General features: G+C 47.7%; 1 protein-coding gene across 1 annotated transcript in view; it reads right to left on the bottom strand.

Annotated features, from left to right (window-relative positions):
• Positions 1-16623, bottom strand: part of LOC140429486 (sorting nexin-24-like) — a 304721-nt gene that overhangs the window by 142053 nt on the left and 146045 nt on the right. The window contains exon 2 of the mRNA XM_072516542.1: positions 2692-2775. Within this exon, the coding sequence (XP_072372643.1) occupies positions 2692-2775 (84 nt within the window). The remainder of the gene's footprint in view (positions 1-2691; positions 2776-16623) is intronic.

Genomic DNA, 16623 nt, shown 5'->3' with positions numbered 1-16623 from the left:
GCGGAGCAGGCTCGAAGGGCCAAAAGGCCTCCCCCTGCTCCTATCTTCTATGTATCTATGTATTGCACTAATAGGAGGTTAAATACAGATGGATTTTCAAAATTAACTACCACTTGGGTCAAAAAGTTGAATGGATTTTCAATTTCTGGTCTCTGGCCAAATTACTAGTTGGCTTTCATGTTGTCTGTCATGCCATCTTATCACCTGTCATGCTTAGATTTTTGATAGTTCAAAGAAAAGACATCTCCATGGATTAAAAAAAACACAAGAAAAAAACCCAATGTTTATTCAGAAAAATATAGACTAGGTTTAGTTGCTCATAACATGTTCCAATCTGGGGCAGTCAATATGGATTTCTAATAAGCAGAATGTACTTGACCAAATAATAATTTATTTGAAGAAATAACTGTAGCAACAAAAAATACAGTATAGAGGGTTAAATTTGTTTTCAAAAAGAACTCCATAAAGAAACTACAAAAGGAGAGCCAGGGACCCGGGTTCAATTCCAACCTCGGGTAACTGTGTGAAGTTTGTACGTTCTCCTTGTGTCCATGTGGGTTTCCTCCGGATGCTCCGTTTTCCTCCCACAATCCAAAGATGTGTGGGTTAGGTGGATTGGCTGTGATAAATTTCCCCTTAGTGTCCAGGGATGTGCAAGTTAAGTTGTGGAGAAAAGGCAGAGTGACATTGGTAAAAGTGCCCTTTCGATGGGTCGGTGCAGACTCAATGGACCAAATGGCCTCCTTCTGCACTGTAGGGATTCTATGATAATGGTATCTGGAATTAAGGAGAATTAGGTGATAAGAATTAACTTTGGTTGTGAGGTAAAAACAAGTTTTTCAGACTGGCATGGGATACTGATGGAGCACTTGTATACTAGGAGTACATAAATGATCTGTACTCTTCTGAGGGAATGTAAAAATTGGGGAGCTTGGCAAATTATGATGAAATCTGTGAAAGAATGCAGGAAGAGAAAGTAAATGGTAAATGCACTGCAGAGCAATATGAAGTGAACCATTTTGTAATTAGGAATAAGGGAAAAAAGGAAATACACCTTACATGATAAAATGTTAAATAAACAAAGAGCAAGGGGTCTTGATGTGCAGATATGCCGATTAGATGAAGGAAAGTTGTGACCTCGCTTGCCTAGATCACCATCATTGCCCCAGCCCTCTTGTGAAACCATCAAAAGATCAACACCAATGTTTCAGTAAATTGCTGCGTATTATTTGGCTGATAAGAGCAGAAAATACAAATTTCCTCACTTTAGGCAATTGTTTGGCTAAGAGACCAATGTTTAAAATTAATAATTAAACACATGAATCTAATGCATGTAAATAAAATATATAAAACAGCTTTCTCAACAAACAGCGGCACATGTATTATTTTAATATTTGTGCCAATTACAATCAACAATTACTTGAAAAGAATGTAGCTAGGGGAAATAAGAAAACTGAAAGTGACCCCCAAAACGGTAGCATTGTGGATAGCACAATTGCTTCACAGCTCCAGGGTCCCAGGTTCGATTCAGTCTTGGATCACTGTCTGTGCGGAGTCTGCACATCTTCCCAGTGTGTGCGTGGGTTTCCTCCGGGTGCTCCGGTTTCCTCCCACAGTCCAAAGATATGCAGGTTAGGTGGATTGGCCATGATAAATTGCCCTTAGTGTTCAAAATTGCCTTTAGTGTTGGGTGGGGTTACTGGGTTATGGGGATAGGGTGGAGGTGTTGACCTTGGACAGGGTGCTCTTTCCAAGAGCCGGTGCAGACTCGATGGGCTGAATGGCCTCCTTCTGCACTGTAAATTCTATGAAAACGAAAAAAAAGGTCAACTGAGGACCGAACAGTGCACACCTTTGACCGCTGGGATCTGGGTTCAAATCCAGCCCAGAGAAGTGAAAACAAAATTGCACTTTCTCTGCCAGCTACAAAGGTCCTAATAGAATCTGAGTAATTCCTGCTTGGAAAAGATTCACAGAACAAAATCAATTCTAACTTGGCACAAACGGTAAATCTCAAGACACCATGGCTGGCATTTTGATTGCCTGTGTGGGTTCCAACTATAGTTATCATGAGTAGGGTTGGGGAAGTGGACAGTCGGGTATAAAGCATAGAAACCCTCTAAAGCAGTAGACTTAAACCGGCTCTTATCATACCAACTGACAAAAACAGTGTGGAAGTACTTTCAGCAGTGGGAGTTCCCATCCATGCTGTGAAAAGGGTAAATCTGACAGTCTTAACAAGATAGCGGCGATAACTGATTTTCAAAAATATGGCTGCATGCAGCTTCCTGTACAAGTGGCTACAATATACAGTGATTAATTGAGTCTGCAGCCAACCAAAGTGTTACAAATGTTGTACTCAGCATCAGCTCAGAAAACAGCATTTGTGAACAATATTTTGCTGAGGAATCCTTCCATCAACAGCAGCCAAGGAGTCATCATCACAGCTGCCTCCAGGCATGACAGCATTGCCAGGTGAGTAATGAACTCTTCAGATGAATGGAGACAAATTCAAGAAAATTCAAGTTTACAGTAGCGCCTAGCTGCTTACCAGATAAATACTCTAAGGATGCCACTTCAACTAACGATTAACAATTCGACTTGCTCTGTGGCCCTGAAGCAGAACCCTGCATATCGGGGGGGGGGGGGGGGCGGGAGGAGAAATTGGTGACAAGAAATGAAAAAGGTTACCTTTTTGTGGAGTGCATGAAATTCACTGTACCGCTTCTCTACAAAGTGCTTCCTTCCACTCATGAGTACTTCAATTTTAAATACCTGAAAAGGCAAACATTTTCTTTCAAAAGTTTGTTTCAGTGCACCTTCAGTAAGTGGCACAAATACTGCTCCTACTTTTAATGACACAATCTACAAAACAACAAAAAAAGACAAAGGACTCGAGAGACACCTAAATGTAGCATTGCTTTATGATGACTGGTAAAAGCTCAGTTGATAAGTTTGTTCAACAAACTGATTCAACAGCAATTATATTTTTGGCTTATTTATGCTATTAAAACTTTCCACCTTCTGCACATGACTGAGTCATTGAATATAATCCACCAACTGACCACAAATGCACAACAAGTTAATAAACATCCAGAAGTGAATAGTAAATTAATATTTTGTCACTTGAAAAGGTTAATCCAGTTTTTTTCCCTCTCCGAGGATGACCCCTACAATGCACTTCTGGCATTTTTTTGAATCTCAGACTCCGAGGTGTTTGCATTTCTCTTTAAAATTACTGAATGCATAACAGAGATACAAATTTATAATTTTGTAGTTCTATGCACAGTACACCTGGCAACAGAAACCATCAACATCTTGCAGTTTTACAGCGACATGCAACCATTCATGCTGCAGGTTAATTTCTTTCAAACCTACATATATATTCATTTAATAAATCTCAGCTGGACATTTTCAGTCTGCTGTAACACAATGAGGAATGGCAAAAGTTCGCTTTCATTACAAGACAAATATGACAGGTTCTATTGCTCGCACTGGCCTTTGGAAGGTTGAAAGGCCAGGGTAGCAAGTCTCTGGGTGTGCTAATTAATACCCTGCACAGTGCCTCTGCCCGAATCTTGGGCCACTGATTTGTTTTGGAAAATGGATGATAAAGAACGTAGGAGAAAGCAGCCAACAAAGCACAGGTACTCGGTACAGAACATCCATATTAAACAGTACATATATGTTATTCATGTAAAAACAAATTATTAAAAAGAAAATACATATTCAGAGCCAAAATTCAAATCGGTTTATCTTTCAGTAAGTAAAATTTCAAGAACACAGGCAAAGACCTTAAACAAGTAGATTTTCTGATCGGATTTATATCTCTCACTAACAATAACTACACGATATTTTTTATCTTTTTGGAATATTTTTATAAGTTACTGAAAGCCATCATATTTAATTAAAAATATTGAATCTAGAACATAATCAGGAAATTGAAAAATGAGCCTTAATGAAAAAACAATTCTATGCAATATCCAAAAGCAACTGTAAATCCAGAAGACATTTTTAAAAAAAGATTGGAAATGCTAAAATATATATAAATATGCGTTGCTTTCTATTATTTCCATTATTTCCAACACTATATGCCGCGTCACTGTTTAATTACATGAAATAATGGTCTACATCTACAATTTTATTGCAATATGAAATTCAAAACATCCCATTTTTTAAAAACAGAATTCTGCAATTAAATCAATGCCATTTGTACATTTGGTTATTATCTAATAATGCTCACCACGGCGTAAAATCTTAACGAGGTCGGGGCAGGCAAGAATCCCGGAAGGAATCCTGACCTTCCAATTTTATGCTCCCCACCACCTCAGAACCTGCTAGGGGTGAAAGGGGGGAGTAAAGTTCTGGCCCTAGAATTTCCTGTCAATGAAGGTGGTCTCACAGCTTCATTTGGAAATGAAAGTGTCCAAACTGTAAATTTCAGGGAGGTTCAACAGCGAACACTGGGGGGGGGCGGGGGGGGGATATCCTTTATCCATATGCACATTTCATAATTGTCTTTCCTTGGGACATATGGGGCAGCACGGTAGCATTGTGGATAGCACAATTGCTTCACAGCTCCAGGGTCCCAGGTTCAATTCCGGCTTGAGTCACTGTCTGAGCGGAGTCTGCACATCCTCCCCGTGTGTGCGTGCGTTTCCTCTGGTTGCTCCGGTTTCCTCCCACAATCCAAAGATGTGCAGGTTAGGTGGATTGGCCATGATAAATTGCCCTTCGTGTCCAAAATTGCCCTTAGTGGTGGGTGGGGTTGCTGGGTGATGGGGATAGGGTGGAGGTGTTGACCTTGGGTAGGGCGCTCTTTCCAAGAGCTGGTGCAGACTCGATGGGTCAAATGGCTTCCTTCTGCACTGTAGATTCTATGATATGCTTGGTAATATGTCCCTGGATGACCCTGGCTGGAGTTTTGCCATGAGGAGCCGAGTGAAATTGTGAAGAATCCTAGTGTGAGTAAGGCGGTCAGAGTTGGCTGGGATGGGACCCAGCTTGCAGTGACTTTGTTGATGAGCGGCAGTGGGCATCGAGATGCCCCCGCCCCCTCTCCGGCTGGGGTCTAGGCAGCTGGTCGCTTGGACGGCGGGATGCAGAAGGAGGCCATTCAGCCCATCGAGCTTCCTGCACCGACCCTCCAAAAGAGCCCCCTCACTTCTATCACCTCAACCCCACATCTTTGGACACGGACAGGCAATTCAACATGGCCAATCCACCTAATCTGCACATCTTCAGACTGTGGGAGGAAACCGGAGCACCCAGAGGAAACCCACATAGGCAAGGGGCGAAAGGGCAAACTCCACACTGTCACCCGAGGCCGGAATTGAACCCAGGTCTTTGGCGCTGTGAGGCAGCAGTGCTAAGCACTGTGCCTCGTTCAGTAGAATCCTTGAGAAATGCTGAGAAGTGTTTGATGATCCTATCATTGCTTAGGCCTTTTCAAGCAACATGGATGGTGTCATTATCCTGCGGTTCTTCAATAATCCTAGACCTTGATCCCACGTAATTATGTTACTGATTATTTGTTGTTTTCCTTTCTCCTGCAAGAGTGTATGAGATGTGAGCATGAGGGCTAAAGCAGTTTATTATCCTGCTCTAGCCAAAAGCATATTAAGCCGATTATGTGACATGTGATCTGTAGACTGTTTTACTCCTTTCTTTTTATCCATGTGGTTATGACAGGAGAGTGTATTTTAAACTCCCCATGATTTGTTGATAGTCAGGATGTGTGGAGTCACGGCAGGGTGATAGGTGGATGATTAGGTGGATGATTAGTCGGGTTATTGGCTGGTAGAGTTAGTTAAGTCCTCAGAGATTGAGGATAGTCCCCCAGTTAGAGCTAATCGTATCGGGCTTTTATTTACTTTTTTGTTATTTTGAATTTAAGAATCCGTGCTTAACTCCGTCGATGGCCTGGGCAGATAATGTATCCTGGGGAGGATTGGGTTCCTTCTGACTTTGAGTTTGGTATTCTTTGGAAATGAGTGGTGGTGCACGCAGAGATGGGCTCAGTTAATTCTCAATTGATTTGCTGATTGTTCCTTGGACGTTTTTTTTCTATTCTTCCCTTCATTGGGGTGAGCAGTGTGCTATTCAATGGGGAGGTGGACTGCCCCGAGGATGGTTGAGAAGATGCAGGTCTGGCTGGGATATATATATATTTTGGGGGGGGGGAATGCTGGGGGTCCTAGGCTGGACTGATTTTTGTGTCAAATGGTGCCAGGCTGGGCCAAGTCCCGTGCAGTGGTTGGTATCCTGTTGCTTCCTGGAGCTTGGGATGTCCCTTCTCTAAAACACTTATTGGGGACATCCTGAGAGAACTGTTCCATGTGAGGGGGACTGGGTTTGAGCCGAGTCCTGCAATTTGATTGATATCCTGTTGCACTCTTTGTAATTGGGACGTGTTTTTGTTTGACCGAGTGATTTTTCTCTTTCTCATCGGGCCTTTTTCCCTTGGTTTTTTTTTCTTCTCTTCAGTTTGGTGAACAGTGTGCTGTTAGAAATCCTGGTATGGTTCAGTAGTCCACAGGGCGTTCCCCTTATAGTACCGGGAAGGAGGGAGTGGCCCGTCCCTCTCACCCTACAGGGCACCTATCAGGCGTCTATCCTATTTTACTTGTCTTCAGTGATGGGATCTCCACGGTTGGGGCTGGTGTAATTTGTTTTAGTAGGAATGGGGGAGGTGCACTGCCCTGGGTGAGGTTGAGGAGGTGCAGGATCAGTTGAGTGTAGATTTTGGGATGTACTGGAGATCCATCGGGGGCTGATTTTTGTGTGGCAGAGTGTGCTGAGCTAGACTAGGTCTGGTGTTGTTCGGTATCCTTTTGCCCCCTGGAGCTTGGGATGTCCCTTCTTGAAGGCACTTATTATGTACATCCTGAGAGGACTCTTCTGTGCACAGGGATCGGAGGTTGAGATGAGTTCTGTACTTTAGTTTAGATCCAGTTGCCCTCCTTGTAATCGGAATGCTTCTCATTTGATTGAACAGTTTTTCTTTCTTTCTTTTTCATTAACGGGGGTGGGCATACGCCTGAGGATTATGAACCCACAATTGGGTCCTGAACCTTAAGTTATTCTGGGATTCATTCCTGGCAGTCCTCCGTCCCTTTTACTGGGAGACGTTGATGGCATGGATCATAATTCGAATATATAGCTGCTGGTCCTCTCTGTATAGTTTGGTTCTGTACTGGGCCGGAGACTGGGTTTATGTTGCGTTGTGTGGTTTACAGAACTGGGGAATTTGCAGGTGGGGATAATGAATCCATAATTGAATCTTGCAGGCTACAGACAAATCTAATATCCAAGGGAAAGAGATAGTGGTGTGTCATTGGTGCCTCTGGCACTTCTGGAGTTGAGGGATATATATCGATGCACCCCAGAACCTGGCCCGAAAAATCTATCCTGAACTCTCGTGGTTATCATAAGCAATCACCAGGTGGGCGGGAAGGTGGGCACTGGTTACAATATTTTCATGGCTTTATCCGGTTTCTCCCTTCTTCTCGGGTAGGGCTTTTAGAGGTATCAAGTTATGTCTAATGGTTGTATTGACCCAATTTTACTGCTGTTCTCCTGTTCCCCTCTGTATTCATGTACGTTGAGCCTTTACTTTCTCTTGTGGTGCTGCTCCATTCCTGTGGTTTTGTTGCGTTATTTGTTAAAATGTAAAATCTCAATAAATATAATATTTTTAAATTTGGGCCATGGCATAGAGAGTTACATATTTTCAGCATTTTAACATATTATGCTACATCGGTTTCTGCTTAAGGCTCAAATTCTCAACTGCTGTGTTACATTCGGTGTTCTTTCAAAAAGAATCTCATTTGCTTTGCCATACATTTAACTTCATTACTTAAAAAAAATCAAAGCTGATTCCAAACCGATACTTTTACCTCAGTTTCATCCTTTTGTTTACCTATTTTCAAAAGGTAGAATCTACTTTTCCAAAGATGAAGAAGAACCCAGTCCAGAAAATAGAAGTACAAATCATGCTCTAGCAATGGGAGATATTGTGAGAGATGAGGGATGGATTAAATACATAATGGTTAGTAATCTATTGAAGTCTACAATTCTGTGCAGCTCATATGAAACTCTGCTGCCTGCATCCAAGCTCGCAGAGTCCTGATCACCATCTCCCCTCTGTTCACTGACCTATATAGATAGGCTTTTGGTCTGGCAACGGCTCAATTTTAAAATTCTTATCTTTGTTTTCAAAACCTGCTGTGCCTTGCTGCTCCCTATCCCCAACATCCCCCAGCCTACAATCTTCTGAGATCTGCACGTCTCTAATTCTGGCCTCTTACAAATCACGAACGGAACCCTTTTGTTTCTAAAAATGTATTGCGTTTTACCAGACTATATATTGAAAGAACACTATTCCTCTTTTATTATAAATAAGAATAGCTTGGAGTTATTAACTTTGCAATCTCAGTAGAGGAAGACGGATAGTAGACTGTGTAATTAAAGCAAGGGGCCCCAGACCCGGGGAATGCAAAATTTTAATATATTTTTTAGATATCTACCATCAGCATGTTGTACTCCTAAAAAGAATTTATGGCGCGATCCAACAGCTATGCTGCGCCCGGAAAGCAACGCGCTGCGGCAGAGCATGTGGTTGAAAGCCAGGAGACCCTGCTCCTGAGATCTACCCGGCTACCCACATGGGCGAGATCACATTTTGGTACATCTGCATATTAGAGGCAGTAAGCCTCACTCTAATGTGCAGATTCCCAAGGTACCTACGGCTTTGGGATTCAACCCCTTTGCCTCAGAGATCTTGGGCGAGTGCCAATCAGCATTGGCCCTCACGAATGGGGGTCAGACGGAATGGCACTCGTGGGTGTCTCCCAGGGGATCGGAGACCCCCAACTGCATGCCCTTTGGGCAGAGTGGTGCCCTGGCACTGCTGGTGTCACCTGGGTACCCTGGCAGTGCCACCTGGGTGCCAGCCTGGCACTGCCAAGGTGCTTCAGGAGTTTCGGAGATCAGGATACCGTTTAAAAATGGCATCCCGATCTCTTGCTACAATGGGGAGTTGTGGCGAGCAGAGCTCCCCATGTTCAAAACAGGGCTCTGTGCGGCCTTGGCCACATGTTCCCCGTTCAGACCGCTTATTCAACGTGGGTCTGGGTGAATCGCACCCTCAAGAGTCTAATGCAGTGTAATGTTCCTCCTAAACTGCATTTGCCATCACACACTGTTTGACCAACTAATCATCAGGAAATATCGCTTGTCAAAATAACTGTAGTTGCACAAGTTCTTATATTTAACTTGTGTAATAGGTTTGTTGGAAAGTGACTTAAATTAATGTACCTTGATCAAAACCCTCACACGGTATGCATTCGCACATTAGAATAGAATTTGCACTGGCGCAAGTCACTTCTCATGGGGTCTAAGGAAGATTACCAGCTTAAATTTCAACTTTGGATAGACAGTTTTGTGAAACAGACCTGCACCCAGCTAAAAGTAGTAGTTTTGCCCAGATTACTTGGACTAAGATCCATTGGGAAAATCCATCCAATCATTTAGAACCGTATATTAAACGAGAGTTAGGAAGAACTGAATTACTATCCAATAGATCACCCGACATTTGTTCAATTCTACACAACAATCAATAAAAGCCATTAGCGCTACTCTCAGACAACTGAACTCAAAATGGGTCTGAATCTTACTTTTGATTGGATTAATTTAAGTCACTTTCCAACAAACCTATTACACTAGTTAAATGTAAGAACTTGTACAATGAGTTATTTTGACAAGAGACATGTGGTCAAGCAGTGTGTGATGGCAAACACAGATTAAGTTTATCTTCTTCACTTTTAATTGGTGAGGAAATCTAAAGACAGATTTGTATCAAAAATCGTTCTAACAATACTTTTCATTGTATTCATAATCATTTTCAGTTTTTGGAAGGGCAGAACAATCTGGGTCTTGAGATTCTTTTCACTAATGCTATAACCTCCGTAACATTTTCCAAGACCACCTTTGCCTCCGGTCATCTGTTGCTGAAATCCTCATCCATACTGGATACCTAGACTTCATTCAAATGCATTCCTGGCTGACTTCCCCATCCTCTATCTTCTGCAAACTTCAGGTCACCGAAAACTCAGTTGCACGTATCCTAAAATCACAAGTCTCACTCATCCATGGCCCCTTATTTACTGATCTATACTGCTTCCAGGTTAACCAAAGCATCAATTTAAAAAAATCTTATCCTTGTTTTCAAATCCATCCATCACCTCCCCATCCCCCTTCTCTGGCCGGGGTTCTCCAATTCCGTGGCCATGTTCTGATGCCAGCGCGAACCACTCTGGCATCAACGGTTCCCGATTGTCAGATATTCACCCCTTCCTAGGGGGCAAGGTCGGCGCTGGAGAGGTCTCCGCTGCTCCAGCCATCGTGCTATGGCTGGCCCGAGGCGGCGCACATTTAAGTGCTCCACTATTGGTGGCCATACGTTCAGCTGCCACAACTCTGGAATTCCTTCTTCCCACCTTTCAAGACTTTTATTTGCGGATGACACAAAGGTTGGTGGAATTGCGGATAGCGATAAGGACTGTCAGAGGATACAGCAGGATTTAGATCATTTGAAGACTTGAGCGGAGAAATGGCAGATGGAGTTTAATCCGGACAAATGTGAGGTAATGCATTTTGGAAGGTCTAATGCAGGTAGGGAATATACAGTGAATGGTAGAACCCTCAAGAGTATTGACAGTCACAGAGATCTAGGTGTACAGGTCCACAGGTCACTGAAAGGGGCAACACAGGTGGAGAAGGTAGTCAAGAAGGTATATAGCATGCTTGCCTTCATTGGCCGGGGCATTGAGTATAAGAATTAACAAGTCATGTTGCAGCTGTATAGAACCTTAGTTTGCGCATGCCACCGCGGCCGGTGCGAGTTCACGCTTGCGCGTAGGTTCCCGTCTCCGCGCTGGCCCCCGGGCAATATGGCGGAGCCCTACAGGGGCCCGGCGCAGAGGAACATAGGCCCCCACGGAACCAGCCTGCCCGTCGATTGGTAGGCCTCGATCGCGGGCCAGGCCACCATGGAGGCCCCCCCGGGGTCGGATCCCCCCGCCCCCCCCCCTCTAGGATGGCCCCCGCAGACAGAACTTCCAGGTCCCGCCGGGTGGGATCAGAGTAACCCACGCCGGCGGGATTCGGACAAAATCGGCGGGCACTCGGCCCGTTGAGGCTGGGGCGGCGCATTCAACGGCCTCTGAGCGGAGCGGCAGCGATCCCGCAGGCGCCCGATAATCAATGCCGGAGAATCGGCGGGCCGGCATGGCGTGGCACGATTCGCTGACCCCATGGTGGGGTTGGAGAATCCCGGCCTCGATCTCTATAATCTCCTCCAGCCCCACAAACCACTAAGACTAAGATATCTTAGTGCATTTTCAGGATAGCAGCCGGTGTCTAGTGGTGTGCCTCCGGGGTCTGTACTGGGGCCACAACTTTTCACAATATGCATTAATGATCTGGAAGAAGGAACTGAAGGCACTGTTGCTAAGTTTGCAGATGATACAAAGATCATGGGCGAGATTCTCCGACCCCCCCGCCGGGTCGGAGAATCGTCGGGGGCTGGCGTGAATCCCGCCCCCGCTGGTTGCCGAATCCTCCGGCACCGGATATTCGGCGGGGACGGGAATCGCGCCGCGCCGGTTGGCGGGCCGCCCCCCGCGATTCTCCGGCCCGGATGGGCCAAAGTCCCGCAGATAAAATGCCTGTCCCGCCGGCGTAGATTAAACTACCTACCTTACCGGCGGGACAAGGCGGCGCAGGCGGGCTCCGGGGTCCTGGGGGGTGCACGGGGCGATCTGGCCCCGGGGGGGTGCCCCCACGGTGGCCTGGCCCGCAATCGGGGCCCACGGATCCGCGGGCGGGCCTGTGCCGTGGGGGCACTCTTTTCCTTCCGCCTTCGCCATGGTCTGCACCATGGCGGAGGCGGAAGAGACTCCCTCCACAGCGCATGCGCGGGAATGCCGTCAGCGGCCGCTAACGCTCCCGCACATGTGCCGCCCGGAGATGTCATTTCCGCGCCAGCTGGTGGGGCATCAAAGGCCTTTTCCGCCAGCTGGAAATTCGTCCGGCGCGGGCCTAGCCCCTTAAGGTTGGGGCCCGGCCCCCAAAGATGCGGAGCATTCCGCACCTTTGGGGCGGCGCGATGCCCGACTGCTTTGCGCCGTTTTGGGCGCCAGTCGGCAGACATCGCGCCGATACCGGAGAATTTTGCCCCTGTAGAGGGACAGGTAGTATCGAGGAAGCAAGGGGGCTACAGAAGGATTTGGACAGGCTAGGAGAGTGGGCAATTAAGTGGCAAATGAAATACAATGTGGAAAAGTGTGATGTTATGCACTTTGGAAGGAGGAATTTAGGCATAGACTATTTTCTAAATGGGGAAATGCTTCAGAAATCAGAAGCACAAAGGGACTTGGGAGTCCTTGTTCTTGATTCTCTTGAAGTTAATATGCAAGTTCAGTCGGCAGTTAAGAAGGCAAATGCAATGTTAGCGTTCATGTCAAGAGGGCTAAAATACACGACCAGGGATGTACTTCTGAGGCTGTATAAGGTTCTGGTCAGACCCCATGTGGAGTATTGTGAGCAGTTTTGGGCCCCCTATCTAAGGAAGGACATGCTGGCCTCGGAGAGGGTCCAGAGGAGGTTCACAAGAATGAACCTTGAAATGAAGAGCTTGTCGTATGAGGAATGATTGAGGACTCTGGGTCTGTACACGTTGGAGTTTAGAAGGATGAGGGGAGGATCTTATTAAAACCTACAGGATTCTGCGAGGCCTGGATAGAATGGGCGTGGCGAGGATGTTTCCAATTGTCGGAAAAACTAGATGGAGGAATTTCTTCATCTTTGCCGCAGAAGGCTGTGGAAGCCAAATCACTGAGTGTCTTTAAGACAGAGATAGATAGGTTCTTGATTAATAAGGGGTTATGGGGGGAAGGCAGGAGAATGGGGATGATTAAATATCAGCCATGATTGAATGGCGGGGCAGACTCGATGGGCCGAGTGGCCTAATTCTGACCCTATGTCTTATGGTCTTATCTGCTCTCCCCTAATTCTGACCTCGAGCACTTCCGATTTTAATTGCTCTACTATTGGTGGCCATACCTTCAGTTGCCACAGCCCTGGAATTCCTTCTTCCCACCTTTCAAGACGTTTTTTTTTGCGGATGACACAAAGGTTGGTGGAATTGCGGATAGCGATGAGGACTGTCAGAGGATACAGCAGGATTTAGATAGTTTGGAGACTTGGGCGGAGAGATGGCAGATGGAGTTTAATCTGGACAAATGTGAGGTAATGCATTTTGGAAGGTCTAATGCAGGTAGGGAATATACAGTGAATGGTAGAACCCTCAGGTGTATTGACAGTCAGAGAGATCTAGGTGTACAGGTCCACAGGTCACTGAAAGTGGCAACACAGGTGGAGAAGGTAGTCAAGAAGGCATACGACATGCTTGCCTTCATTGGTCGGGGCATTGGGTATAAAAATTGGCAAGTCATGTTGCAGCTGTATAGAACCTTAGTTAGGCCACACCTGGAGAACCGTGTTCAATTCTGGTCGTCACACTACCAGAAGGATGTGGAGGCTTTAGAGCGGGTGCAGACGAGATTTACCAGGATGTTGCCTGGTATGGAGGGCATTAGCTATGAGGAGAGGTTGAATAAACTTGGTTTGTTCTCACAGGAACGAAGGAGGTTGACGGGCGACTTGATAGAGGTTTAGAAAATTATGAGGGGTATAGACAGAGTGGATAGTCAGAGGCTTTTCCCCAGGGTAGAGGGGTCAATTACTAGGGGGCATAGCGTTAAGGTGCGAGGGGCAAGGTTTAGAGGAGATGTAGAAAGCAAGTTTGTTACACAGATGGTAGTGGGTGCCTGGAACGCGCTGCCGAAGGGGGTGGTTATGTACCATCAATGACTACACGGCGAATGGTGAACTCTTGTGGCTTTATTGTGCGAGATGTTAAGCCTCTTGCAGCTGGACCCAAGAATGGGGGCAGTGCAGGAGAGCGTACACTTTTATACAGAGCCTGCTGGGCGGAGCCAGCAGGCCGGGATTTATTGTAATAACTGGAGTACAATGGCAGTGTACCATAATACACAGTGTGTGATCAGTGGTTTCCTGTTTTGTTTTTTTAAAGTCCAACGGGGGGTGAAGCGAAGTTACAGGTCGAGTCTGTCGGGGGCTTTACCCTCCGCCACGATCGCCACAGCCCCGGCTGTGGTGTGGGTGCCAATGTGGGTACCTGCGACTCCGGGGGCGTGTTGTCCACTCCTTCTTCACCCAGTAGTGGAGCCGGTGGGGGACGGGCGCTGCCGGGGCAGGGGTGGGGGAGATAGTCGCTGGTGGGGGGGGGGGGGGGGGGGGGGGGACGGTGCAGGGGCGGGGGTGGCGACCAGAGGGGGAGAAGACGGCACCAGATCGGAGTTGGTGGTGATGGTTGATGGGGAACCAGCGGGTGCCAGGTTGCGGAGGGAGACTGTGTCCTGACGCCCGTCATGGTGTGCCACGTAGGCGTACTGTGGGTTCGCATGGAGGAGGAGGACCATTTCGACGAGGGGGTCCGATTTATGGCTCCTTGCATGCTTCTGGAGCCAGGTCGGGAGCAAGACCCCGGAGGTGGACCGCCTAGGGAAGGCAAACACTCGTTCGGGAGGGGTCTCATTGGTAGCAGTGCACAGGAGTGACCGGATGGAGTGGAGTACATTGGGGAGGACATCCTGCCAGTGGGAGACTGGAAGACTCCTAGACCAAAGGGCAAGCAATACGGCCAGACAGTCGCGTTCTCCCTCTCCACCTGTCCGTTTCCCCGGGGGTTGTAGCTGGTCGTCCTGCTGGAGGCGATGTCTTTGCTGAGCAGGAACTGACGCAGCTCATCGCTCATGAACGAGGTGCCCCGATCGCTGTGGATGTAGGTGGGGAAACCAAACAAGGTGAAGAGACTGTAGGGCCTTGATGACAGTGGCAGAGGTCATGTCAGGGCATGGGATCACGAAAGGGAAACGGGAGTACTCATCAATGATGTTGAGGAAGTGCACGTTACGGCCGGTGGAGGGGAGGAGCCCTTTGAAGTCGATGCGGAGGCGCTCAAAAGGGCGGGAGGCCTTCACCAGATGTGCTCTGTCGTGCTTCTACCGGTAGAAGTGCGGGTTGCACTCCGCGCAAAACTGGCAGTCCCTGGTCACGGTCCTGACCTCCTCGATGGAGTAAGGCAGGTTGCGGGCCTTGAAAAAGTGGAAGAACCGGGTGACCCCCGGGTGACAGAAGTCGTTGTGGAGAGCCCGAGGTCGGTCTACTTATGCGCTGGCACATGTACCACGGGACAGGGCATCTGGGGGCTCATTGAGCTTCCCAGGGCGATACAAGATCTCGTAGTTGTAGGTGGAGAGTCGATCCTCCACCTCAAGATCTTGTTGTTCTTAATCTTGCCCCGCTGTGTGTTACTAAACGTGAAGGCAACCGACCATTGGTCAGTGAGGAGAGTGAATCGCCTGCCGGCCAGGTAATGCCTCCAGTGTCGAACAGCTTCCACAATGGCTTGGGCTTCCTTTTCAACTGAGGATTGCTGAATTTCGGAGGCATGGAGGGTACGGGAGAAGAAAGCCACGGGTCTGTCCGCCTGGTTGAGGGTGGCAGCCAGAGCCACATCCGACGCGTCGCTCTCCACCTGAAATGGGAGGGACTCGTCGACTGCGTGCATCGTGGCTTTGGCAATGTCCGCCTTGATGTGGTTGAAGGCCCGGCGGGCCTCAGCCATCAGAGGGGAAAATGGTGGACTTGATGTGTGGGCGGGCCTTGTCCGCATAATTAGGGACCCACTGGGCGTAATATGAGAAGAATCCCAGGCATCGTTTCAGAGCCTTGGGACAGTGAGGGAGGGGGAGTTCCAGGAGGGGGCGAATGCGGTCGGTGTCGGGCCCTCAGACTCCATTTTCCACAACGTAGCCAAGGATGGTGAAGCAGGTTGTGCGGAAAACGCATTTCTCCTTACTATAGGTAAGGTTAAGGAGTTTAGTGGTATGGAGGAATTTCTGGAGATTCGCGTCGTGGTCCTGCTGGTCGTGGCCACAGATGGTGACATTATCCAGATACGGGAACGTGGCCCTCCCGCAGAAGCCGTTGGACCTCAGACCTGATAAAGGTCCTGTCCTGGGCACTGTACCGTCTCCTCCTCGTGGCGACGGGCTTACAGTCCAGGGTGAGGTTCGCAAAGAGAGCGGGTGGATCGACCTTAAGGGTCATGAGGCCACAGACGGTGAGGGGCGCAGGGGTCCACCGAAATTTAGGGTAAGGTTCTGGAGGTGGCACTGGAAATCGAGACCCAGTAACAGGGCAGCGCAGAGATGGGGGGAGGACGTAGAGTCTGAAGTTACTGTACTCTACGCCCTGTACCGAGAGGGTCATGACGTAGTACCCCCAGATCTGTACGGAATAGGATTCGGAGGCCAGGGAGATTTTCTGGGTCACGGGGAGAACCAGGAGGGAGCAGCGCCTTACCATAGCTGGGAGTATGAAACTCGCCGTGCTCCGGAGTCGAAGAGGCAAGTCGTCTCGTGCCCGTTGATCCATACGGTCGTTGTAGCAGTCGCGAGGTTGCGAGGCCGA

This window comes from Scyliorhinus torazame, chromosome 9, assembly GCF_047496885.1.
Source record: "Scyliorhinus torazame isolate Kashiwa2021f chromosome 9, sScyTor2.1, whole genome shotgun sequence".
Lineage (NCBI taxonomy): Eukaryota > Metazoa > Chordata > Chondrichthyes > Carcharhiniformes > Scyliorhinidae > Scyliorhinus > Scyliorhinus torazame.
Note: the sequence above shows the minus strand (reverse complement) of the source record. Positions and strands in the feature narration are given on the sequence as shown.